Genomic DNA, 21993 nt, shown 5'->3' with positions numbered 1-21993 from the left:
TATACATACATTTTATCATAATTTCACAATCATCATCTCTACAATCATCATCTCTTCTTTTTAATATTTTTTGAAACAACTAGGAACAGAATCATTAGACTCATTTTACTGAAATGTGGCTAGGTTATGAAAGAATGACCGAATGAAGAAAAAAATATGTTTTATTGGTAATCCTGGTACATCAACCAGTAATTCTGAGCAACTTCATTATTTTGACTTTTTCTACTCCCCTGAGAACCATTTCACAGTCAAGTGTCAATCAATAAGCTATTTACAAACATCTTAGTCTAGGCATTGCATGGCAAATCAATCTCAGGGCATGCTGCACATGCCCCTTTCATAAGGACAGCTTCACAGTCTGTTAATATCCTGCAGAGAGAGACTTCATAGGATGCTGTTACCACTGATATCAATAACAATAATAGTAAGGGTATAACATGATCACTTGGTTTTTCTGCATGGCTGTTGTGATTTGTGCAAAGGGAAAGAAAATTCAGCAGTGCTGATAGACACCTTGACTGCTTGGTGTTACCAAATCTTATGTTTCCATGTCTTATAATTTTACATAAAATATTATTACATCATTCTTTCTCTTGGGGACCTTACTATCCCTGATACTTTTCTTCCTTGATCTGCTACCTACTGCCCTTGCAGAGGATGGTTTAGTTCTGTGACAGCCAGTCGACTGAAAACCAAAGCTGTTCTCTCTGGTGATACGATTTCAGAGATACCTGGCAATTGAAAAATGTAATCAATATTCTAGTTAATATAGTTATAGGATTTTGGAGGTTTGGCTGTGGGACAGAATATCTGTCCTTTGTAAGCAATGCTTTGTCTTTTGGCAAAATCAGGTGAATGTGATCAAAACGGTATCTAATACATAGAGCACTCAGCACTTTCTTTCTTAGGTCATGAGGTAAGAATGATTGACAGATGGCATGATGATAAGACTGATATTTGGGAAGAGAGATGGCTGGGGCTTTGTCTTGGCTTTTCCTCTCACTGAAGAAAGCAAGGACACAGAAATCAGCAGATAAAAAAGATTGAACCATATAGAGAACAAAGAAACCTAAGACAAAAGAAAGGAGGGTGCAGAGGAAGGGTTCAGAGACTTTCAAAAGCAACTTCATAGAAACAGAAGCTCTCACTGGGCGTGCCTGAGGCATGGGAATGGTGAGTTCAAAGCCAGCCTCAGCAAAAGCAAAGCACTAAGCAACTCAGTGAGACCCTGTCTGTTAAGTAAATACAAAATAGGGCTGAGGATGTGGCTCAGTGGTCAAATACCCCTGAATTGAACAATCCCTGGTACCGACCTCTGCCCCTCCCCCCAAAAGAAAAAAGAAATAGAAGCAATCACTTTAAAGAAGGTCTTCTAACTTTAATTCAGAAAACATCAATTTGTTTTGCTTTTAAAGACACAAGGAGTTAGCTTTTTTTTCCTTTTTTTTTTTTTAGCAGAGAATAGATACTATAAATCTTAATTGCCCTCCTGCTAAAATCAACTGAAAATCCTATATTTAAAAAAAACCAAACATTGGTAATTGCATTAATAAGCTACAGTAAGGAATACTAAAGACCAAAAATTCAATGAAAAAATGGGAACCCAGAGAGGTAAATAGAATATTAGAACATATGAGTCAGATTTTTGTACTGAGGGTATTTTCCTGGTCTAGTTAAACTTTTGTTTTTTCATAGGAGACTAAGTTGGGGAAGCTCAGCATGGGGCATCTAAATATCTTCCTCTCCTACCAAAAGAATCAAATTCTTGGTGTCTCTTTAAGTGAGAACCTCACTGTAATGTTCTAGAAGTTTCTATAATATGTTTAGTTCTCTTCTCGAACTTCTAAGTTCTGGAACTCTCCCATCCACCTCACTTCCTGAGCAAATAATCTATCTTAAATCTTAGAATACATCATCTCTGAGAGTCCCAACCACATTCAAGCCCTCAAACAGGTCTGCATTTTAGATTCACAATACCTGGGTGATCTGGAAAACCTCAAACCAAAAATGATGGCATCCTAGGCTAGTTGTGCCTGAGGCAGAAGAAAATGAAAACCCTCTCTGGAGGAACCTATCTTCAAATGAGCCTAATACATAAAAAATTTACAAATACACTGCAAAATAAAACCCAATGAGAGAGCCGATAAAAATCTAGGAATATATATGAGAATTACGAGACACATAAACAGAAGCAATGGAAAGGATAAATATTATAAGCAAAAGCAAGAGATTATAAAAAATGGCCAAACATTATATATGAAAGTACACCAAACAGAACATGTAGAAATTAAAAAAAAAAAAAGTAAAAATACACTCGATAGTTTTGAAGAAGACTAATCACAGATATAAAAGGAAGAAAAAAATTTGTGTGTATAGCTGAAGAGGTACTAAGAGTGATGATTTATATGTCAATATTAAAAAATAAAGTGTTGAAAATTAATATGAAGTATTAAACTTAAAAAGGTAAAAAAGTTCAAAAAATAATCTCTACAGAGTGTCTAAAGTTAATTGGGAGACATTTAATAACTGGAAACATGTTCACAGAGTGGAAGACTAAATACTGTAAAGATATCAATTCTCCCATGTAAATATATATAGAATCAGTATAACTGCAATAAAAAACCCAACAGATTTTCAGGGATTTTAAAAATTACTTTTTAAGAATTTGAAAAGCTGAGTCTAATTTTTTTTTTTTTTTGGTGCTGGGGATTGAACTCAGGGGCACTTGACCACTGAGCCACTTTGTATTTTATGAGAGACAGGGTCTCATGGAGTTGTTTAGTGCCTTGCTAAATTGCTGAGGCTCGCTTTCAACTCGTGATCCTCCTGCCTCTGCCTCCCAAGCTGCTGGGATTACAGGCGTGTGCCACCACACCCAGCATGAGTCTAAAATTTAAGTGGAGTTACAAAGGGGCAAGAATGGTAAAGAAGGACAAAGTCAGAGACCTTGCCTTGCTAACTATTCAGATTTATTAAAAGGTATCAAAATTGAGACTGTGGTATAGGGAAAGACAGGTAGAACAGTAGAAAAGAAGACTGGTGGTTGCTAGGAACTGGGAGAGAGAAAATCAGGAGTTACTAATCAACAGAAATAAAGTATCAGTCAGGCAAGTGAATAAGCTCTAGTGATCTGCTGAACAAAACTGAACCTATAGTCAACAATAATGTACGGTACACCTACATTTTTGTTAACAGGGCAGGGCTCATGTTATGTGTTTTATCACAATAAAATAAAAAAAAACTATAGGAGAATTATCTTCATTATCTTAGAGTACAGAAGGATTTCTTAAAGTTGACACAAAGTGAAATAACCATGAGGGAAAAGACTGAAAAATTCACCAGCTTTAAAGTTAAGAACCTCTGTTTAGTAAAGGGCATAAGAAGCATGTGAAAAAAAAAAAAAGCTTCAGAACAGAATATTTTTGCAAAGCCCCCCATAAAGGGCCACAATAACTCTTTACACAGAGGATCCAGACCCGTAGAGAACTCTTACACATTAAATGAGGAAAAGACAAAAACAAACATAAAACCCCCAAAACCAAAACCAAACTAAACCAAACAAAAGAAGCCTGGGGAACCCAATTGTTAAAAAAAAAAAAAAAGTCTAGAAAAACTGGTTTTATAGTAGCATGAGCACAGGGCTTACCATCTTCGCTGGTGTGGGGCTCGGTACCAGCATCCTGGTCCACTTCCTCCAATGTACCGTGCTCACTGTATGGGCTGTCACTGTGGAGCAGAAATGGGAATTCATATGAAACAAAAGTGGGGAGAATTGTTAAAAATGAGTAATTGCTGCCTCAAGGAAAAATATGGTTTTTAATGGCAAAATTTTTACTGGATAGTCTGTCAATGGAATATTAGAACCTCCATTGATTATCTGGTTCTATGGTGATATCTAGCTCTCTATCCATCCACATTCATCTTTAACTAGATTATTTCACAATTCTATTAAGACAGAAATTATAGAGAACAAATGGCATTACAAATAACTCTTATCCAAAGAAAGCAAATTAGCTGAATTCAGACAGAAGATGTTTAATTATTGCCCCATAGACAGACGTGTTTTTGCAAACTCAACCCATTGTTTTGCTACATATAAATTGATGGATCTTTGACTTCGTCTTTGAACTGACCATAGCATCTTTCCCATTATTCCTTGGCATGTGTTCATTTTACATCTATATGAGAATTATGATTTTTATCCTCTTTTAAAACTTATCCTTTAACACTACCACTACCTCTCCTCAAAAGTATGCTAATAGGTAAAAATGCATTGGTCACAAACATAAAACTGATGTTACTGTAAAATCCCATTTATATTGCTGATGTTGGGGGACAAGGATAACTACTGTATTATTGATTTTCTGTGTAAAATGAGCAGTGCCCTAGAAAACACTATGTATAAGCAAAAGGACATACTCAAGCCTACATTAACCTTGGTTGCAAGGTTATAACATAGGCTTTACCCAATTTGGAAAAGCAGTGACCACAAAATGTCCTAGATTACAACACATCAAATACTACTGACCCTATCTTTACATACTTGGTCTTTGAAAAAATGAATAAGACAGCAGAGCTTACTGATAAAGCCCAAATATCTAGGAATGCTAAACATGCCTTTGACACTAGCTTTAAAACAAAGATGACTATGACAATAGAATTAGGTATCTCAGCAGGGCTGAGTTTTATTCATTTACTTTCCCAGAGCCCAGCTTCAGGCAAGTACCCTGCACATAATAAGTACTCAAGTGAATATTACTAAATTTAATTTCATGTGTAAAATTGCTGGATACACTACAGAACTGGAATTTAGCATGGGCTGTCGCTAATTTAGGAAGCAATACTTCTGGAAATAACACCCAGTTTTCTTAACCGTCATACTATCCTAAAGTAAAAATGCTTTCAGTTATTTTTGATCTTTCAGTGATGTGTTCCACTTTTACTTAATCCTCTGCAAGGAAAGGGGAAACACAGTGTCCTAGGCATGGTCCACAATGAGGATTTAGACATGTTTATTTGTAGCTACTGCTGAGTCTCAGCTGCTCAGACAGTTCTTGAAGGAGGCTGCATGTGGAAAGACTCCTGTGGGCTTTCGAATCAGTTGTACCTGGTGCTATGGTTTGAGTGTGTTTCCCAAAGTTCACATGTTGGAAACAATCCCCAAATTCTCATGTTCATGGGGCCTATGGAAAGTAGTTAGGGTTTCATGAGGTGATAGGGGACATGATAGAATTAGTGGCATTATAAGAAGAGGAAGAGTGTGATCACACCTACTCCCTTGCTTCTGTCATTGATGCTTTCCACCATGTTATAATCAGCAAGAAGGCCCATAACAGATGCCAGGATCTTGATATTAGATTTTCAGTCTCCAGAACTGTGAGAAGTAAATTTCTTTTCTTTATAAGTTACCCAATTTATGGCATTCGGACATAGCAACAGAACGGACTAGGTTGCTACTAATCACTAAGCAGGCTCCCTGGCCTCTCTAAATTAACAAGGTAGAATATTCATGATAAATACAAGAGATCATGTAGATGAAGTAACCAGCATATAATAGGGGCTCAAGGAATCAAAGCTTGTTTTATTGAATATGATTTCTAAGAAACTTGTTAAAACTCACATTTCAAGTATCAAATAGCACAAACATTTCAGGGTTTTTACTTTTGAGGTTATTCAATTGACTATACTGTCTCCATTTCTATACTTTACTAGGGGGTACCCATACTGCCATATTAAAAATTTTTATTCCTAAAATACATGAATATAATAAATTTGCTCATAATAATCTTTATTACTATAATTTGTTAGAATACTATTTATTAGTAAGGGTTACAGTGAAAATAAAAATAAAAATCTACTTCACTGACAAACCCCCTTTAAAATGAGTCTTAAAATATGTTATGTGGAATCTAAAATATCTGATTAAGAATGAAAAACATTCCAGTCATGGTGATGCATGCCTATAATCCTAGTAGTTTGGGAGGCCGAGACAGGAGGATCATGAGTTCAAAGCTAGCCTTATTGAGGCCCTAAGTGACTCAGTGAAATCCTGTGTCTAAATAAAATACAAAATGAGGCTGGGGATGTGGCTCAGTGGTTAAGTGCCCCTGCATTCAATCCCTCGTACCAAAAAAAAAAAGAAGAAGAAAAAAAAACACACCAAATGTAATCTGCTAATTTAATCAGCCATCTTTTTCAGATTTAATGTAATAATAAAAATGAATATAGCTCTCTATACCATCAAAACCTTTATTCTCTACAAAAGCCATAATAATAAGTGGGTTTATTTAACAAAATGTAAGTTTGGGGAAAACAGAGGGATGACTATGAATTTCCCTAGTAAAAAGCCAGTGTTGCCATGGATCTTAGTAGACTAACATTGCAAATGTTACTGCTTCTTCCCTTTCTTTTTCCTTTTTAAAAATGGAATCATTGGTCGTTTATAGGCAATTCATTTTCCTAATTCAGTCAATATCTATACTTCCATCATTTTTTTTTTTTTTTTTGGTGGGGAAAGACTAAAATTCTTGGACTTACCAGTAGTCATCTCCAGCCATACATTTCTCATAAACGGGTCCATCCAGTTCTTTAGTGTCTGGGAAAATAGTCTCATGATGGATGATGATGGTCTTGATGATTTCATTCACATGAGCTTGACAAGACACTTGATCCTGTATTTCTGGGACGGGCATCAATGTTGGGCCAAAGCAAATGGCCAGGTTGTAAGGGTCCATCATGTTCTCATCGCTGTACTGTGAAAGACTGTGAAAGAAAGCAAGAAAGAAGTCGTAAAGTAACAAGGGGGAAAATGAAACCATGTTTAATAAGATACTTCACCTTCTGAAAACAGGGATGTAAACTATTTTACTTGGTTTTTATTATTAGAATAAAATGATATTTCAGCTGACTTAAAAGTTGAACTTACTGAACTCCAAGGAAAGTAAAATGAGGTATAATTTTCTACTAGGTAAAAACTGAGAAGGGAAAATTTGTTTAATTTTAAGTGGTGTTTTTAAAAGTTAGAAGAGAGTTTAATCTAGTATCCTCTGCAATGGCAACCAAAATCAAGTAGATAAGTTTTATTTGTAAATATGGTCAGGCTCTCAACGCTGTTCAAGTAAATTTTGGAGAGACAGTATGATATCCATAAAACTTCATGTATGCCTTTAAATTTGTCTTCACACAACTTAAAAATACCTAAGATTTCAGTTTTCTTCTATATACCATGAGGAAATCTTAGAAGAAAACAAAGTTCCTTTTCTTCTTAACTATTGAAAGGAAGCAACCAACAACTCTAGGCTTTAAAATCTGCTGTTGGCTAAGTCTACCAACACTAACCAACAACCAGAGTCACAAAAACACTGACGTGCCAGAAAAGGGGAACAGAATCCTTGATTCTCTCATTCCACTAAAGGTGGAAAACTTTGGGGAAATTTCTGGTGTTTAGTACCAATGTCTAAACCAAATCCAATGGACATTTATGAAACATTTTCACAGGCAGGTCAAAATAAGCCATCTCTTTCATGCCAGGTCTCTAACCCATGGGTTAGGATGCTGTGCTAGGGAGAGTTTTGAGACGCTCTCTCTCAGTATATAGAATGTCAGCCTTGAAAGGAAATGTTAAAATCCAGGTGAACAGATGACAGATGGGAGGAGAAAAAGGAGACTCAACTACCTTTGTGAGATGATGAGAGACACAAAGAAACGGAGACACCACCTGACACGATACTTTACCCTTTCTCGGAAATAAGATAGTCTAGAAAGTAGAAAATACAAAAGCATAATTTCCATAGCTAACATATGTCTTTCCCTTCTGCCGTTTCTCAAACATTCACTCTTACAAAGAGTTCACAATAAGAGCAAATGATCATGTTTCACACCATCTTAAAAATGGGGGCAGGATGGAGAGGTGAGAATCAGAACAAGAATGGTCTAATTTTCAAAAGACACACTTGAGCTCAGCAGGGAGACGCATAATCTTTTTTTTAGTGCTGTCTTGAAGAGAAAAAAAGCCCAATATATAAATGCTACTTTTAAGTTTTGATTTTATGATGAAAAAGAATAGCTAATCTTGCTTTTTGTTGCTTTTTTTCTTTTTAAATTCTTTGCAGTGCAGGGACTTCCACATGCTAAGGCAAGCATCCTACCACTGAGTTAGACCCCTGCCTCCCAATCTCTCTTTTCCAACTTCCTGTCCCAAGCAACCTGGACTAGACCCTGGACCCCTGTCTCTTCAAGCAGACAGGGAGCAACTTCAGGCAGAATCACTGGAAGCAATGCCAACTGATTGACCCCTGGTGCATCTGTCTTTCTGTTGAGATTCGTGATGCATTAAATTCAGGTTTTAAAAACTTTCTTAATGAACAGACTCCATTGCGGCTCATTGGTTCATAGTGGATTCGCTCAGCTGTGTCAGGAAAATTTCGTAGGAAGAGCATGGAGAGGGCCAGCAGCAATATAGGGCAGGCCCTGGAAATTTGGGTGTCGGGGCCTTAAGACATGTGCAATTAAAAGTAAAGAAGGAAAGGCCCTGGGTTTTTACAACTGCCTGGGTGACTAGGATTATTTAAAGGTTAAACATAGAGCCTCTATCTAAACTAAATATAATTATTTGAATCTTTCTGGATACCACTAGTTTCTAGTAGTGACTTCTTTTTTTTTTTCTTTTTTTCTTTTTTATTTCAGTGGTGACTTCTATACAAATGGATTCCTACTGTCATTTGGGAATGTTCTGGGCACCATAGGGTCAGCAGTAGAGACCTCTTCTGTTTGGTTCCCCACCAACATTGTATGGTGTTTGGTTCTTGGGGCCAACCCGAGTGGGTATGATTTCAGGACTAGTCAGCAGGGTTGTAGAACATCTCCATGGCTTTTGAGGATGCAAAACCTTCAGTGAAATAGAGATGAGAAAATATCCTAATTTGAGGAAGGGAGGGTACATGCCAGCTTACTCAACATGTTGACTCCCCCTGGATTTCTTTATTTCCAAGTGCTTAACTGAAATGCTGCACAGCAAGGAAGCTCTTCAATAGGACTCCTGGAAGATATTCTTATAATGGAGCCCATACATCAGGAAATAACTGAACATCAAGTTGCCTAAAATAAGAGTAAAGTTTCTCTGAAAACTGTGTAGTGGCTTTTAAGATTTGTTACATTACTTTAGAAAATATTTTAGAAATATATTCTTCTTCACAGGGTCTCATTATGGTGCATTTGCAGAAATTCTTCTTTGGTTCTGTGAATAAGTCTCATCTATGATTTTCTTGCATCTTTGACTATGACATTAAAAAATCACAGAAACTTTCTGTAATGAGCAGACAGTTTATATCATTTTGACAAAAAAACGTTAGCTTTGGGTGGAGGTTGGAAAAACATATTTCACTAGCAGGTTTTTTTTTTTAGTAGTATTTGGATATTTTTGCATTAACTTCTGGATCAGAGGTTGAGTTTTTATCTATCAATCATACAAAGACTTTGATCTGCTGAGAAAAAAATGTACCTTCAGTCTACATTCAATCATTTTCTCTTCTACTCTGCTGATAAATAGAACACAATGTACATTTTTATAAGATTCAGGAACACAGAATTCAGATGGGCATTTTGACAGAGCATTAGGGTACTTACTGATTGAGGAAGGCAAAGAGGTACCTCATCACTATAAGGACCGACCTGGGCAAGGTCAGGAGGAGTTTGCGGATGTGAAGCGCCCTCTCATAGAGATTATCTATTCCTACAGAGAGAAGATGACATGGTCAGGGTCCTTTAACTTCCACATTTAAAGCAGATCATTGCAGTATACATCTGAACATAAACAGTCCTTTGCCCTTGGGAAGATGCAATCATAATCAATACAGTGAATAAATGACCAGCTTGGGTGTACCACTGTTTCTGAGGGTGTTTCCTCTGACCCACCACTGTTTTGATGACTGTGGCCTTAGCCTTGAGGAGTTTAATTCTTCCTAGATCTAAAAGTCATTTTCCCCTTTGTTGCTAATTTAAAATTTTGCATCTAATATGGTTTCAACTCCTTATTGCTGCACAGGGCCTGATGTGGCTTTAGGGGCATTGCACCAATCTCCTCCAGCCATTATTCATTAATTCATCACATATTTGTGAGCCACTCTGATCCTGGCAATATGCCAGATTTTGAATCTCTCCTTTCTCAAAACTACCATAGCATTTTATTTATGATTTTTTGCCTTGTTTTATATTATTGCACCAATTTTCTAAAGCAAATATTTAGGAGAGCCTACTATGTTCCAAGTGCTGAATTAAGCCTTAGGAACAGATCAGTGATATAATTCCAGCCCTCACAGAAAGTACATATTTATATTATTTATTTCCCCATGGGATGGTGAGCTCCTTAAAAAGAAGAGTCCTAGGAGGGATGTCCTAGCATTATTCTCCCTCTTTTCTAGGCCCAAATTGTCCAAAATAGCTCAATACTAATGATCTTGTGAAACAGCAGCAAAAAAAGTCACTATACTAATCCCTTCTTTGCTTCACTATTTATACTTTACAATACATTTTTAACATACTATAGTATCTAAGTTAATGGCAATAACATCAGGAGTCAGGGCATATGCTGTCATCCCCATTTAATAGGGTAAGAAAGTGAGACCTGGGCAAGTGGCTTTCTCAAGGTGAATAGGCTAGAAGGGGTGAAGCTGGGATTAGAACCTCTGTCTTCTGTTTCATAAATCTGCTAATTTTTCTTGGATCTCAAAGTGCCTTTATGAAGGACAACTTTTAAGTCACCCAAAAGGTGAACATTTGAGAAAATACTTTAAAGTATTCAGTTGGATGAGGTGAGGCATGTCTGTAATCCCAGTGGCTCTGGAGGCTGGGGCAGAGGGATTGCAAGTTTGAGGTCAACTTCAGCAATTTAGCGAGCTCCTAAACAACTTAGTGAGATCCTGTCTCAAAATAAAAAATAAAAAGGGCTGGGGATTTGGCTCAGTGGTTAAGTACCCCTGAGTTCAATCCCTGGTCTTCCTCCCACAAGTTACTTCATATTGTTCCATCTAATTCTTAATTCCTAACTGCTCTTGAGATATTCATATCCTACTTGAACAACATCAATTCTCCACCTCGTTTTTTTTTTAACTTTCTCCCACCCCCCAAATGTGGATATCCCTCAAAAGATTTCTATATGATCTCTTCAATGGCAACTTCATTCAGTCTCAAGGTTACAGCCATCTCTTTTAGCACGGTATCTTTTTTTGTCCCTTGTGTGCGAGAGATGTCTGGCTGTTTCTTCTTATGGCTATCTGACTGCTAATTTCCTCAGCTGAAGTTTTTTTATTATTTTTTCACTCAGACCATCATAATATTCTCCTAACTCAGTTTCCCTTTCCCATTCCTCTTAAACTAGTGGCACTCAGCCTTGACTTGGGTTCACTTGGGGAGATTTTTAAAAGTGCTGATGCCGGGATTCTTTTATGCAGCCAAGGTTGAAAACTATTGCCTTAATTACTCATGCCAAACTCATTTTCCTGGAATTTTGAATGCTGACTCCAGCTGCTTTCTACTTATTATCAAATGGGGCCATTTTATTTGTCCCTTTGCACAGTTGAAAAAGGTACAAAAAATGTATTAAGAATATTCTTCACTCAACCACAAGTTAAGTTTGCAAAATAGCAAATAATTTATCAGGATTCCTGGGGAAAGAACACTTCCATTCCTGCCTGCCTTTAAATATGCAGGAGTTGGAATTGTAGCTCCGTCATCTCATAAAAAAAATGTTATTTCAGAAACTCTTTAACCAGAATGTTAAGTAAAATATAATAACACATTGAACATTCCTGTGACATTTTTTATTTTTTAAATATAGACCTCTAATTAGTAATAGCATGAGTGTAGTAACTATGAATTGGAAATGTTATATTTGGACTTTTTATTTGTAAAGTATTTCAAAACAAGAAAAACCCCCACTATGTACAAGGTAGGCTAGGGTCACATCTATTGAAGATAAAGTAATATGTATAATACACTTTTCAGGCAGTGGTCTTTGTTTTTATTTACTAAAAAAGAGGGAGTAAGATGCTTAAAAAAAGTTATTAAACCAGGACATATCATTCAGGCCACTAGAACTCAAAAATTAAATTATTAACATTTCCTCCCAATTTAGACCCAGAATGCCAGTAGGATCAAACTATGTTGTAGAGTAAGCTATTTGCCTTCTGTAACAACCTCATGGAAACTGGGGAACTTACACTGTATCGAGGAAATATCTATGGATGAAGTAACATGAAAGTCATTGAGAATTTAATGGGGATGATTTTTCACCTATTATTTTATATCAGAATTAACTGGTTAAAAGCTTATTATCTGAAATAGCTGACTTTTAATAACTGTATCTGATGGTTGTTGCTGCTTTATTTTTTTTTACATTTTTTTAGTTGTAGATGGACATAATACATTTATTTTATTTATTCATATTGATGTGGGGCTAAGGATGGAACCCAGTGCGTCACACGTGTGAGGTAAGCCTTCTAACCCAGCTTCAGCCCCTGTTGCTGCTTTATTTTAAAGAGTGAAAAGATAATTTAGCACACTGGTATCAATTAATATTGACATTTAGTAGCTTGTGCCCCTTGTTCATTAGTTAATTGTGTTTGCATTAGTGATTTTATGTTCATGCTTGAAACCAGTTACAAAGTTTAATACAATCATATAAATATAAATTGTAAAGATGAATGGTCTCACCAATGGTCCTTTGTTGGCAAAATTCTCTCCTCTTTACTGGCCACGTATAAAGGCACATGTGAGGATGAAAAACAAAACAATACCAAACGCTCTTCCCAAAACACTTCTTGGGTGTTTTGATAGTTAAATCTCCTGATTCTCCAAACTAATCCTCACTTTAAAGTTTAGGTCACCAGGGACAGGATTTCAGCAGCCAGGTTTTACTTTATTTTATTATTTGTTCTTTTAAGTTATACATGACAGTAGAATGTATTTTGACATATTATACATACATGGAGTATAACCTCCCATCTTGTGGTTGTACATCATGTGAAGTTTCACTGGAGTTACACAGGTCGTGTATTCATATGTGAACATAGGAAAGTTATGTCCAATTCATTCTACTGTTGTTCCCATTCCCATCCTCTCTCCCTTACCCCCATTCCCCACTGTCCAATCCAGTGAGTCTCCACTCCTCTCAACACCCCACCTATTTTGAATCAGCATCTGCTTATCAGAGAAAACATTTGGCCTTTGTTTTTTTTGGTGGAGTTTGGCTTATTTTACTTAGCATGACATCTCCAGATACATCCACTTATCTGCAAATGCCATAATTTCATTCTTATTTAAGGCTGAGTAATATTTCATTGTGTATATGTACCACAATTTCTTTATATCCATTCATCTATTGAAGGGCACCCACGTTGACCATAGCTTAGCTATTGTGAATTGAGCTGCTATGAACATTGATGTGGTGGTGTCACTATACTGTGCTGATTTGAAGTCTTTTGGATATATGCCAAGGAGTGGGATAACTGGTCAAATGGTGGTTCCATTCCAAGTTTTCTAAGGAATCTCCATACTGCTTTCCAGAGTGGTTGCACCAATTTGCAGTCCCACCAGCAACATATGAATGTACCTTTTCCCTCACATCCTCTCCAACATTTATTGTTACCTGTATTCTTGATGATTGCCATTCTGACTAGAGTGAGATTTGAAGTCTCAGTGTAGTTTTAATTTGCATTTCTCTAATTGCTAGTGATGTGGAACATTTTTTCATATATTTGTTGACTATTCATATTTTTCGGCGAAGTGTCTGTTCAGTTCTTTTGCCAATTTATTGATTGGGTTATTATTATTATTATTGGTGTTGAATTTTTTGAGATCTTTATATATCCTGGAGATTAATGCTTTATCTGAAGTTCAGATGGCAAAGATTTTCTCCCATTCTGTAGGTTCTTTGTTCATGTTCTTGATTGTTTACTTTGAAGAAGCTTTTTAGTTTGATTCTATCCCATTTGATTTTACTTCTTGAGCTTTAGGAGTCTTGTTGAGGAATTTGGTTCCTAACTCGACATGATGAAGATTTGGGGCCTATTTTTTCTTCTAGTATGCACAGGGTCTCTGGTCTAATGCTTAGGTTATTGACCCACTTAGAATTGAGTTTTATGCAGGGTGAGAGATACATGTCTAATTTCATTTTATTACATATGGATTTCCACTTTTCTAAGTACCATTTGTTGAAGAGACTATCTTTTCTCCAGTGTATGTTTACGGTGCCTTTGTCTACTATGGGTTTGTCTCTGTGTCTTCTGTTTTGTACCATCAGTCTTCATGTCTGTTTTGGTTCCAATACCACGCTGTTTTTGTTACTCTAGCTCTGCAGTATAATTTAAAGTCCAGTATTATGATGCCTCCTGTTTCTCTTTTCTTGCTGAGGATTGCTTTGGCTATTTTGGACCTCTTATTTTTCCAAATGAATTTCATGATTTGCTTTTTCTATTACTATGAAGAATGTCACTGGAACCTTAATAGGAATTGCATTAAATTTGTATAGTGCTTTTGGTAGTATGACCATTTTGACAACTTTAATTCTGCCTATCCAAGAACATGGGAGATCTTTCCATCTTCTAAGGTCTTCTTCAATTTTATTCTTCAGAGTTCTGTCATTATCTTTGTAGATGTATTTCACCTCTTTTGTTAGGTAAGTTCCCAAATATTTCATTTTCCTTGAGGCTACTGTGAATGGGATAGTTTTCCTAATTTCTCTTTCAGATATTCATCACTGATGTATAGGAATGCAATTGATTTACAGGTGTTAATTTTATATCCTGCTACTTTGCTGAATTCATTTATAAGGTCAAGAAGTTTTCTGGGTCTTCTAAATATAGAATCATATCATCAGCAAATAGGGATACTTTGAATTCTTCTTTTCCTATTTGTATCCCAACAATTTCTTTCTTCTAATTGCTCTGGCTAGAGTTTTTAGGACTATGTTCAAAAGAAGTAGTAACAGCAGGCATCCCTGTCTTGTTCCAGTTTTTAGAGGGAATGCTTTCAATTTTTCTTCATTTAGATAATTTTGGCCATGGGTTTAGCATCGATAGCTTTTTCAATGTTGAGGTATGTTCCTACTATCCCTAGTTTTTCTAGTATTTTGAACATGAATGGATGTTGTATTTTGTCAGATGAACTGTTAGTTTTGGGGTCCTACAGTAGAAAAGGATAGGAAAGAATGTAGATGGAATCCTTCCTTCTGTATTATTGACCTCTGATATCTGTCAAGTCCCATAAAGGGAAGTGGCTCAGGAGGACAGAAGGGACCCCAGGCATGACCTCCGGGAGCTTTACGCTCACTTCAGGATGCTCTTGTTTTCACTCTCAGTTCTAGCCTTGGTTCATATTCCCTTCAAAGGCAATTTCAAATTTTATACCAACTTCACAGCAGCATTATTCATAAAAGTCAAAAGGTAGAAACAACCCAAATGCGCATGAATAAATGGATAAACCACACGTGGTACACACACGAATATTTTTTTTCAACCTTAAAAAGGTCATTCTGCACATGCTACAACATGGATGAACCCTGAGGACATCTTGCTAAGTGCCATGAGCCAGCCACAAAGGCACAAATATGATGATGTCATTCCACTCACATGAGGCACCTACTATGGGCAAAGTCACAGAGACAGAAAGGAAGACAGAAAGTCTAAGGGTCTGGAGGAAGCGGGGGTGGCTACAGGGAGTTAGTATTTAATGGGTACAGTTTCTGTTTGAGAAGTAGGATAAATTCTGAAATAGTGATAATGGTTGCACAATAATGTGAATTTACTTAATGTCTCTGAACTGTACACTTGAAAGTGGTCAATTTTTTTAGTCAAGTATACTTTGCCACAATGCAACAAAAGAGAATTGGGGAGGCTCTGGGATAAAAATGAAAGACAGGAGTGAAAAGTTACAGGGGTAGAAAAGAATGACACCAAAAAAAGACGACATAAAGTCACGTGAGACAAGCATATATTCTCTATAACTAGAGCAAACACATATCCAAGCAAAATAGAGTTGGTGGAATGCCTAAAGGAGCAGCCAATCCATCTGCCCCAAAGGCCTCAGTCCAGTGAGAGGACGAGGCTTCTCATGGCTTCTGCTCAGCTGGCTTGAGGCCAGCATCGTACAGGAGCTCTGCTCTGGTACAAATGACTCATTTACTCTCCTGAGTCCAGTTACCAGGTCAAAATTTATGATTGCTACTGACACTCTGATTAATGTGCATTCCTTGTGGGCAATTCATGGGCTCCCATAGTTTCATGCTGGATATAAAGATGGATCTTTTCTTCCCTTCCAAAAAGGTGTCAGTGAGGAAAATCCGTATTTTACTTGATTTATTTTAAACTGGACTTTGTTTCCACAATTCAAGGTCTCTTGTAATTCGGTAAAAGTGGCATTCATCCAATCTTGGTCCCATGCTCAAAGCTCTCAAGGTTAATTTATGGTCTTTTCTTAGCAGTGCAAGGCTCTCACATCAGTCTCAAGTTCACGACGTGGGGGTGTGGCAGCTCCAGGAAAGTGCGTGTGAAATTCACCACAGAAAATTACAAAAAATTCAAATGGTCATTACCCTCAAAATATAAGTTCTTCTGTGGTACTATTTGTGAAAGTGTTCGTTTGCCAGAAAACAAATCATAAATGATAAGATGCATATTTATCCTTAAGAATGTAGACAAAGGAAAAGATAATCCCTGGTGGCCACATGTAGAGATAATTTAACAATGGGCATACAGTATTTTCAAGCTCCATAGACCAACCTCAGCATTAAAGGTAAATTTACCAGTCCTGGGGGATTTTTAAATTCACTGTAACAACATCGATGTGTTATTCAATTGCATATAGTACTGTGTGTGTGTGTGTGTGCGTGCGTGCTAAGCTATGAAACCAACCTAGATGCCTTACAACAGATTAATGGGTAAAGAAAATGTGGTACATATACACAATGGAATATTACTCATCCATAAATAAGAGTGAAATTATGGCATTTTGGTAAATGGATGGAACTGGAGACTATCATGCTAAGTGAAATAAGCCAATCTCCAGAAACGCAAGGCTGAATGTTCTCTCTGATGCCAATGCTGACTCACAATTGGTGGTGGTGGGGGGAGTGGAGGTTCCCCTGATTGGACAGGGGGGGAATAGGGGGATGAGAGGGGGAATGGGAATGGGAAAGACAGTAGAATGAATTGGATATCACTTTCCTATGTTCATATACAAAATATATGACCAATGTAATTCCCATCACGTACCACTTCAAGAATGGGATCCTAATTAGAATAAGTTATATTTCATTATGTATAATATGTCAAAATATACTCTACTGTCATGTACATCCAAAAAGAGCAAATAAAAATAAAAAAAATAACTGGGCTGGGGCTGTAGCTTAGTGGCAGAGAACATGTCTAGCAAATGTGAGGCACTGGGTTCAATCCTTAGCACCATATAAAAATAACCAAATAAAATAAAGGCATTCTATCCATAGGGGGGGAAAAAGGGAAACAATTACTTGGATACCTCTACCATTAACTGATATCAAATTGACTTCTGTGAATTAAACCACTGCTTTCACTATTAGTTAAATAACAGCATTAGAGAAATAAATATATAAATAACGTTTCCTATTCTGCTGGATATCTATTGAGGTTATTGAAGAACGTTAGTCTTAGCCTAGGAAGCTTTACCTATTCAGATACTCAGCCTAGTAAAAATGTCTAAGGACAAAAGAAATCCTAAGAACATTATTATAAGATATCAAACAGAAACTTAGAATTCAGAGAGAAAATCATCATGTATGTCAATGAAGCTTTTATAGCAATAATATACATTACAGCACCAGGAAGAGCTCAAAGTCTTTTTTCATGAACCAGTCAGAAGTAGGAAAATAGATACATGCACTGAGACGTGCACCATAGTATTCTGTACAATTGCCAAATCATTGGGAACAATCTGAAGGTATAAAACTAGGAGATGTCACATTAAAAAAATATATCATTATATGGCCACAAAACTATATTTAGACAAATATGTATTGATATGAGAAAATGTTAATATTAAGTTTAAAAAGCGCTTTATAAAGAGCCACTATGACATAACTTTATTTACAACAGCTTTATTGAGATATAAACCATATACCAAATAACTGACCTGTTTAAATAGTACAATTCAATGATCTTTATCGTACTCAGAATTGTACATTACCTCCAACAATTTTGAAATGTTTTCATCAACTCAAAAAGAAGCTTCATATTCATTTGTAGTAAACAAGTATGATATAATTTTTATTAAAAGCAGGTAGGAGTGGTGTATGTGTGCAAAATATTATTTGGCAATAACAATAAATTACTGACACATGCTATAACATGAAGTACTGATATATGCTAAACTTTATGCTAAGTGAAAGCTAGATATAAAACACTACAGACTGTATGATTCCATTTACATGAAATGGCAAGAATAGGCAAATCTACAGAGACATAAAGTAGATTAGTGATTGCCTAAGGCTGGGGGTGGTGGTGGTTATAGGTAAATGGAAAATGACTGCTAATGTTTGATAATCGGGATTTCTTTTGGAATAATGAAAATGTCCTAAAATTGATTATGGTAATGGTTGCATAATTCTGTGAATAGACTAAAACCTTTGAATTGTACTTTTTTTTTTTTTTAAACCCAAGGGCACTTTGCCACGGAGCCACATCCCCAGTCCTTTTTTATTTTGAGATGCTGTTGCATGAGGTTGCCAAGGCTGGCTTTGAACTTGTGATTCTCATGTTTCAGCCTCCTGAGTCACTGGGACTACAGACATGTGCCACCATGCCAAGTTAAATTATACACTTTAATGGATGAATTGTACGGTATGAGAATTATATCTGAATAATGCTCCTTTTAAAAGTATACACACATGTACAGATACACACCAGAAAATGGTCTGAGGATGTACTCAGATAGAGAGCTTGCCTAGCATGTATGTGTGTAAGGCCCTGTGTTTGAAAACCAGCACCCCAAGAAAAGAAGAAAAATCTTCTGGAAAGAAATTAAAATAGTTAAATTATTTTCATGCAGAGGAATTATAATTTTTCTACGATGATCACATATCAGTCACATAATAATTATTTTTAAAAAGTACCAACTGCCTATTTGATGACTTTAAGCAACCATTAATTTTTTAGGGTATAATAATGGTATGGTGGTTATGTTGTATATTAAGATACAATATAATATATTGTTTATTGTAGATAAAATATATCACACCATTGTTTTTCTTTGGATGGTGGCATCATGAGGTACAATATTTTGTTTTATGTGCACTGTGTATTTTTCAAGTGTTCTGTAATGACTACATATTGTTCTTTGATAAGAAATGTAATAGGAAAAAAAAGAACCTCTCATTTTCCAGAGATACACACACAGATGTGATGTCAGAAGAGATAAAGGTAGAATATTTGACTGAGAAATGAAAACTGTTAAAGATAGGTTGTTAATTAGGTGGGAGTTCATTATATTATTCTGTCTCTTCCTATAGACATCTGAAATTTTCTATAATAACAATTAAATAGAAGATGGGTTACAAATAGTATGGATAGAACAGTTCCACTTTGGTTTCCAAAAATGTGGTGTGCACATGAATATAAAACAAACCTAGAAGGAAATGCAATGCCACTGGTTCTCCTTGGGTAGTGACTTTATGGGGGATGGTACTTTGCCCTGTGTGCTTCTGTGTATATTTCAAGTACTCTACAATGACTAAATGTTGGTTCTATGATAGGTAAAAAAAAAATCTCCTTCTATAAAAAGGTTTCCTCAGGTCCAAGTAGTCACTGAAATAATAGCATATTATACAAAATGAAGTGCAAATGTATCATTTGGGCTCACAGCTCTAAAGAAGCCAGGAAAAACCATGACTTACTTGAGTAATTACTTGGACTTATGCCTTAGGGAGTCTCAGAGCCATGATACATGGACATGCTGGAAGCTGCCCAGACTCTGTGGGCATGACCTGGAGCATTCTCAAAACCATTCATAAAGTGGATGGTTTAAAAAAGACCCAGAAACAAAACAAAACAACTCTTGGGTGAGAAACCAAAAAACTACCAAGTTTGTCATTTCCAATTTATATTGCATTTGATTCTATCATATCTTTATCCAGATAAGTAATTCTTAAAAGAAATTTGCATCTTTTGGGAAATGAATAGTGTACATTTAAAACAGAAAGAGAGAATGTTAAGATAAATTCCCTCTTGATACATATATTTGTAAGCTTCCAAAGAATGGAGTCATTTAGGGGCACAAATATGGCAGGATAATAACTCAGCCACTCCTCAATTCTTTCCCCAAATAATCCAAAAATAGGTAAGCCAAAAGTAGTGGGTGTTCCAAGGACTTATGTAACCTCTTAGAAAAGACGTACAGGGAAGATTTTTCTATACAAAATAGCTGTCACATGAAATTACCTTAATAGGGAAAATCAAACCCAATTATGGCAATGCTACAAGATTACATGGGTAAAAAACAATCTATTACTCTGAGATCTCACTCCCCTAAAATTTTAAATCTGATGTTAGAATGTGATGTGTTTCTATCACATTCAACCTCGACTGCATTTATTGATAAACAACTTTTCTTTCCTGATAGATGTTAAGCTTCTTATATGCAAGAATCAAGTCTTTGAATCTCCAGAAAGTTTTTGCTTATTGTAGGAGATTAATCAACTCCATTCAAATAATCAAAAGTTTATAATATTACTGATATTGATGAGTGATATGTCAGTTTAAAATAGTTTATTGAAAATGATGCAGATACATCATCATGGTGGTAAGATACCTTGTCACATTGGTAAGAGCAAATGCTTGTGTGGAGATAAAAGTCAGGAATCCCCTCATTTTAAGAGGCAAGATGTTGGAGGAAAAGGGGTTTACATAAAGGGGGAATTATATAAAGAGACTGCTAATAAATATTTTTTAATGTCTCCCATTATGATAAATTGTGCACTAAAACCAACATGATTGATGGGGAATAATAGGGTTGAGGCAGTCTGCTTGACACCTATTAAACCTTGTGTTAATTATCTTGAATACAAGCAATAAGTATTGGTGAGAATGTGGGGAAAAAGGTACACTCATACATTGCTGGTGGGACTGCAAATTGGTGAAACCACTCTGGAAAGCAGTATGGAGATTTCTCAGAAAACTTGGAATGGAACCATCATTTGACCCAGATATCCCCCTCCTCGGTGTATACCCAAAGGACTTAAAATCAGCATACTACAGTGACACCACCACATCAATGTTCATAGAAGCTCAATCCACAATAGCTAAACTATGGAATTAACCTAGATGTCCTTCAAGAGATGAATGGATAAAGAAAATGTGGTACATATACACAATGAAATATTACTCAGCCTTAAATAAGAATGAAATTATGGAATTTGCAGATAAGTGGATGGATCTGAAGAATATCATGCTAACTAAAATAAGCCAAACCCTAAAAAACAAAGGCCAAATGTTTTCTCTGATAAGCAGATGCTGATCCATAATGGGGGGGAGGGAGGGTGCTAGAGAAGAATGAAGGAACTTTGGATTGTGCAGAGGGGAGTGAGGGTAGGGAGGAGGTGTGGGGATGGGAAGGACGGTGGAAAGAGATGGATATTATTACCCTATATACATGTATTGTTACTGGTGTGGCTCTGCACCATGTACATCCAGAGGAAGAATCTGGGCTCCATTTGTGTATATGTGTCAAAATGCATTCTATCGTAATGCACAACTAATTAGAACAAATTAAAAAATAAAAAAAACCCCCGATGCTAGAGCACTAGAACGTTAGCAATTTAATTAAAATTCTAACAGTTAAATCTCAACTGCAATGTGCACCTAGCACCCTTTGCATCCTTAAACCTCAGGGATGCTGCTTCTTCCTTCAAGATATAGGTCCTGGAGGTTATTCATTTCATCAAAATTAACCAAATATCATGAATTCATTGAT

At 36.2% G+C, this 21993-nt stretch overlaps 1 protein-coding gene across 2 annotated transcripts in view; it reads right to left on the bottom strand.

The window, feature by feature from the left end:
* The window catches only part of Srgap1 (SLIT-ROBO Rho GTPase activating protein 1), a 291780-nt gene that overhangs the window by 26814 nt on the left and 242973 nt on the right, over positions 1–21993 (bottom strand). For both annotated transcript variants that reach the window (XM_046430664.2, XM_046430665.2), the window contains exons 16-18: positions 9625–9730; positions 6538–6762; positions 3647–3726 (exon numbers count right to left, since the gene is read on the bottom strand). In XM_046430664.2, the coding sequence (XP_046286620.1) occupies positions 3647–3726; positions 6538–6762; positions 9625–9730 (411 nt within the window). The remainder of the gene's footprint in view (positions 1–3646; positions 3727–6537; positions 6763–9624; positions 9731–21993) is intronic.

Source organism: Marmota monax, unplaced genomic scaffold (genome assembly GCF_021218885.2).
Source record: "Marmota monax isolate L192 unplaced genomic scaffold, Marmota_monax_Labrador192_F-V1.1 WCK01_AAM20220418_F8-fsc00056, whole genome shotgun sequence".
Taxonomy (NCBI): domain Eukaryota; kingdom Metazoa; phylum Chordata; class Mammalia; order Rodentia; family Sciuridae; genus Marmota; species Marmota monax.
The sequence above is the reverse complement of the archived record's forward strand: the minus strand, read 5'-3'. Positions and strand labels throughout refer to the sequence as shown.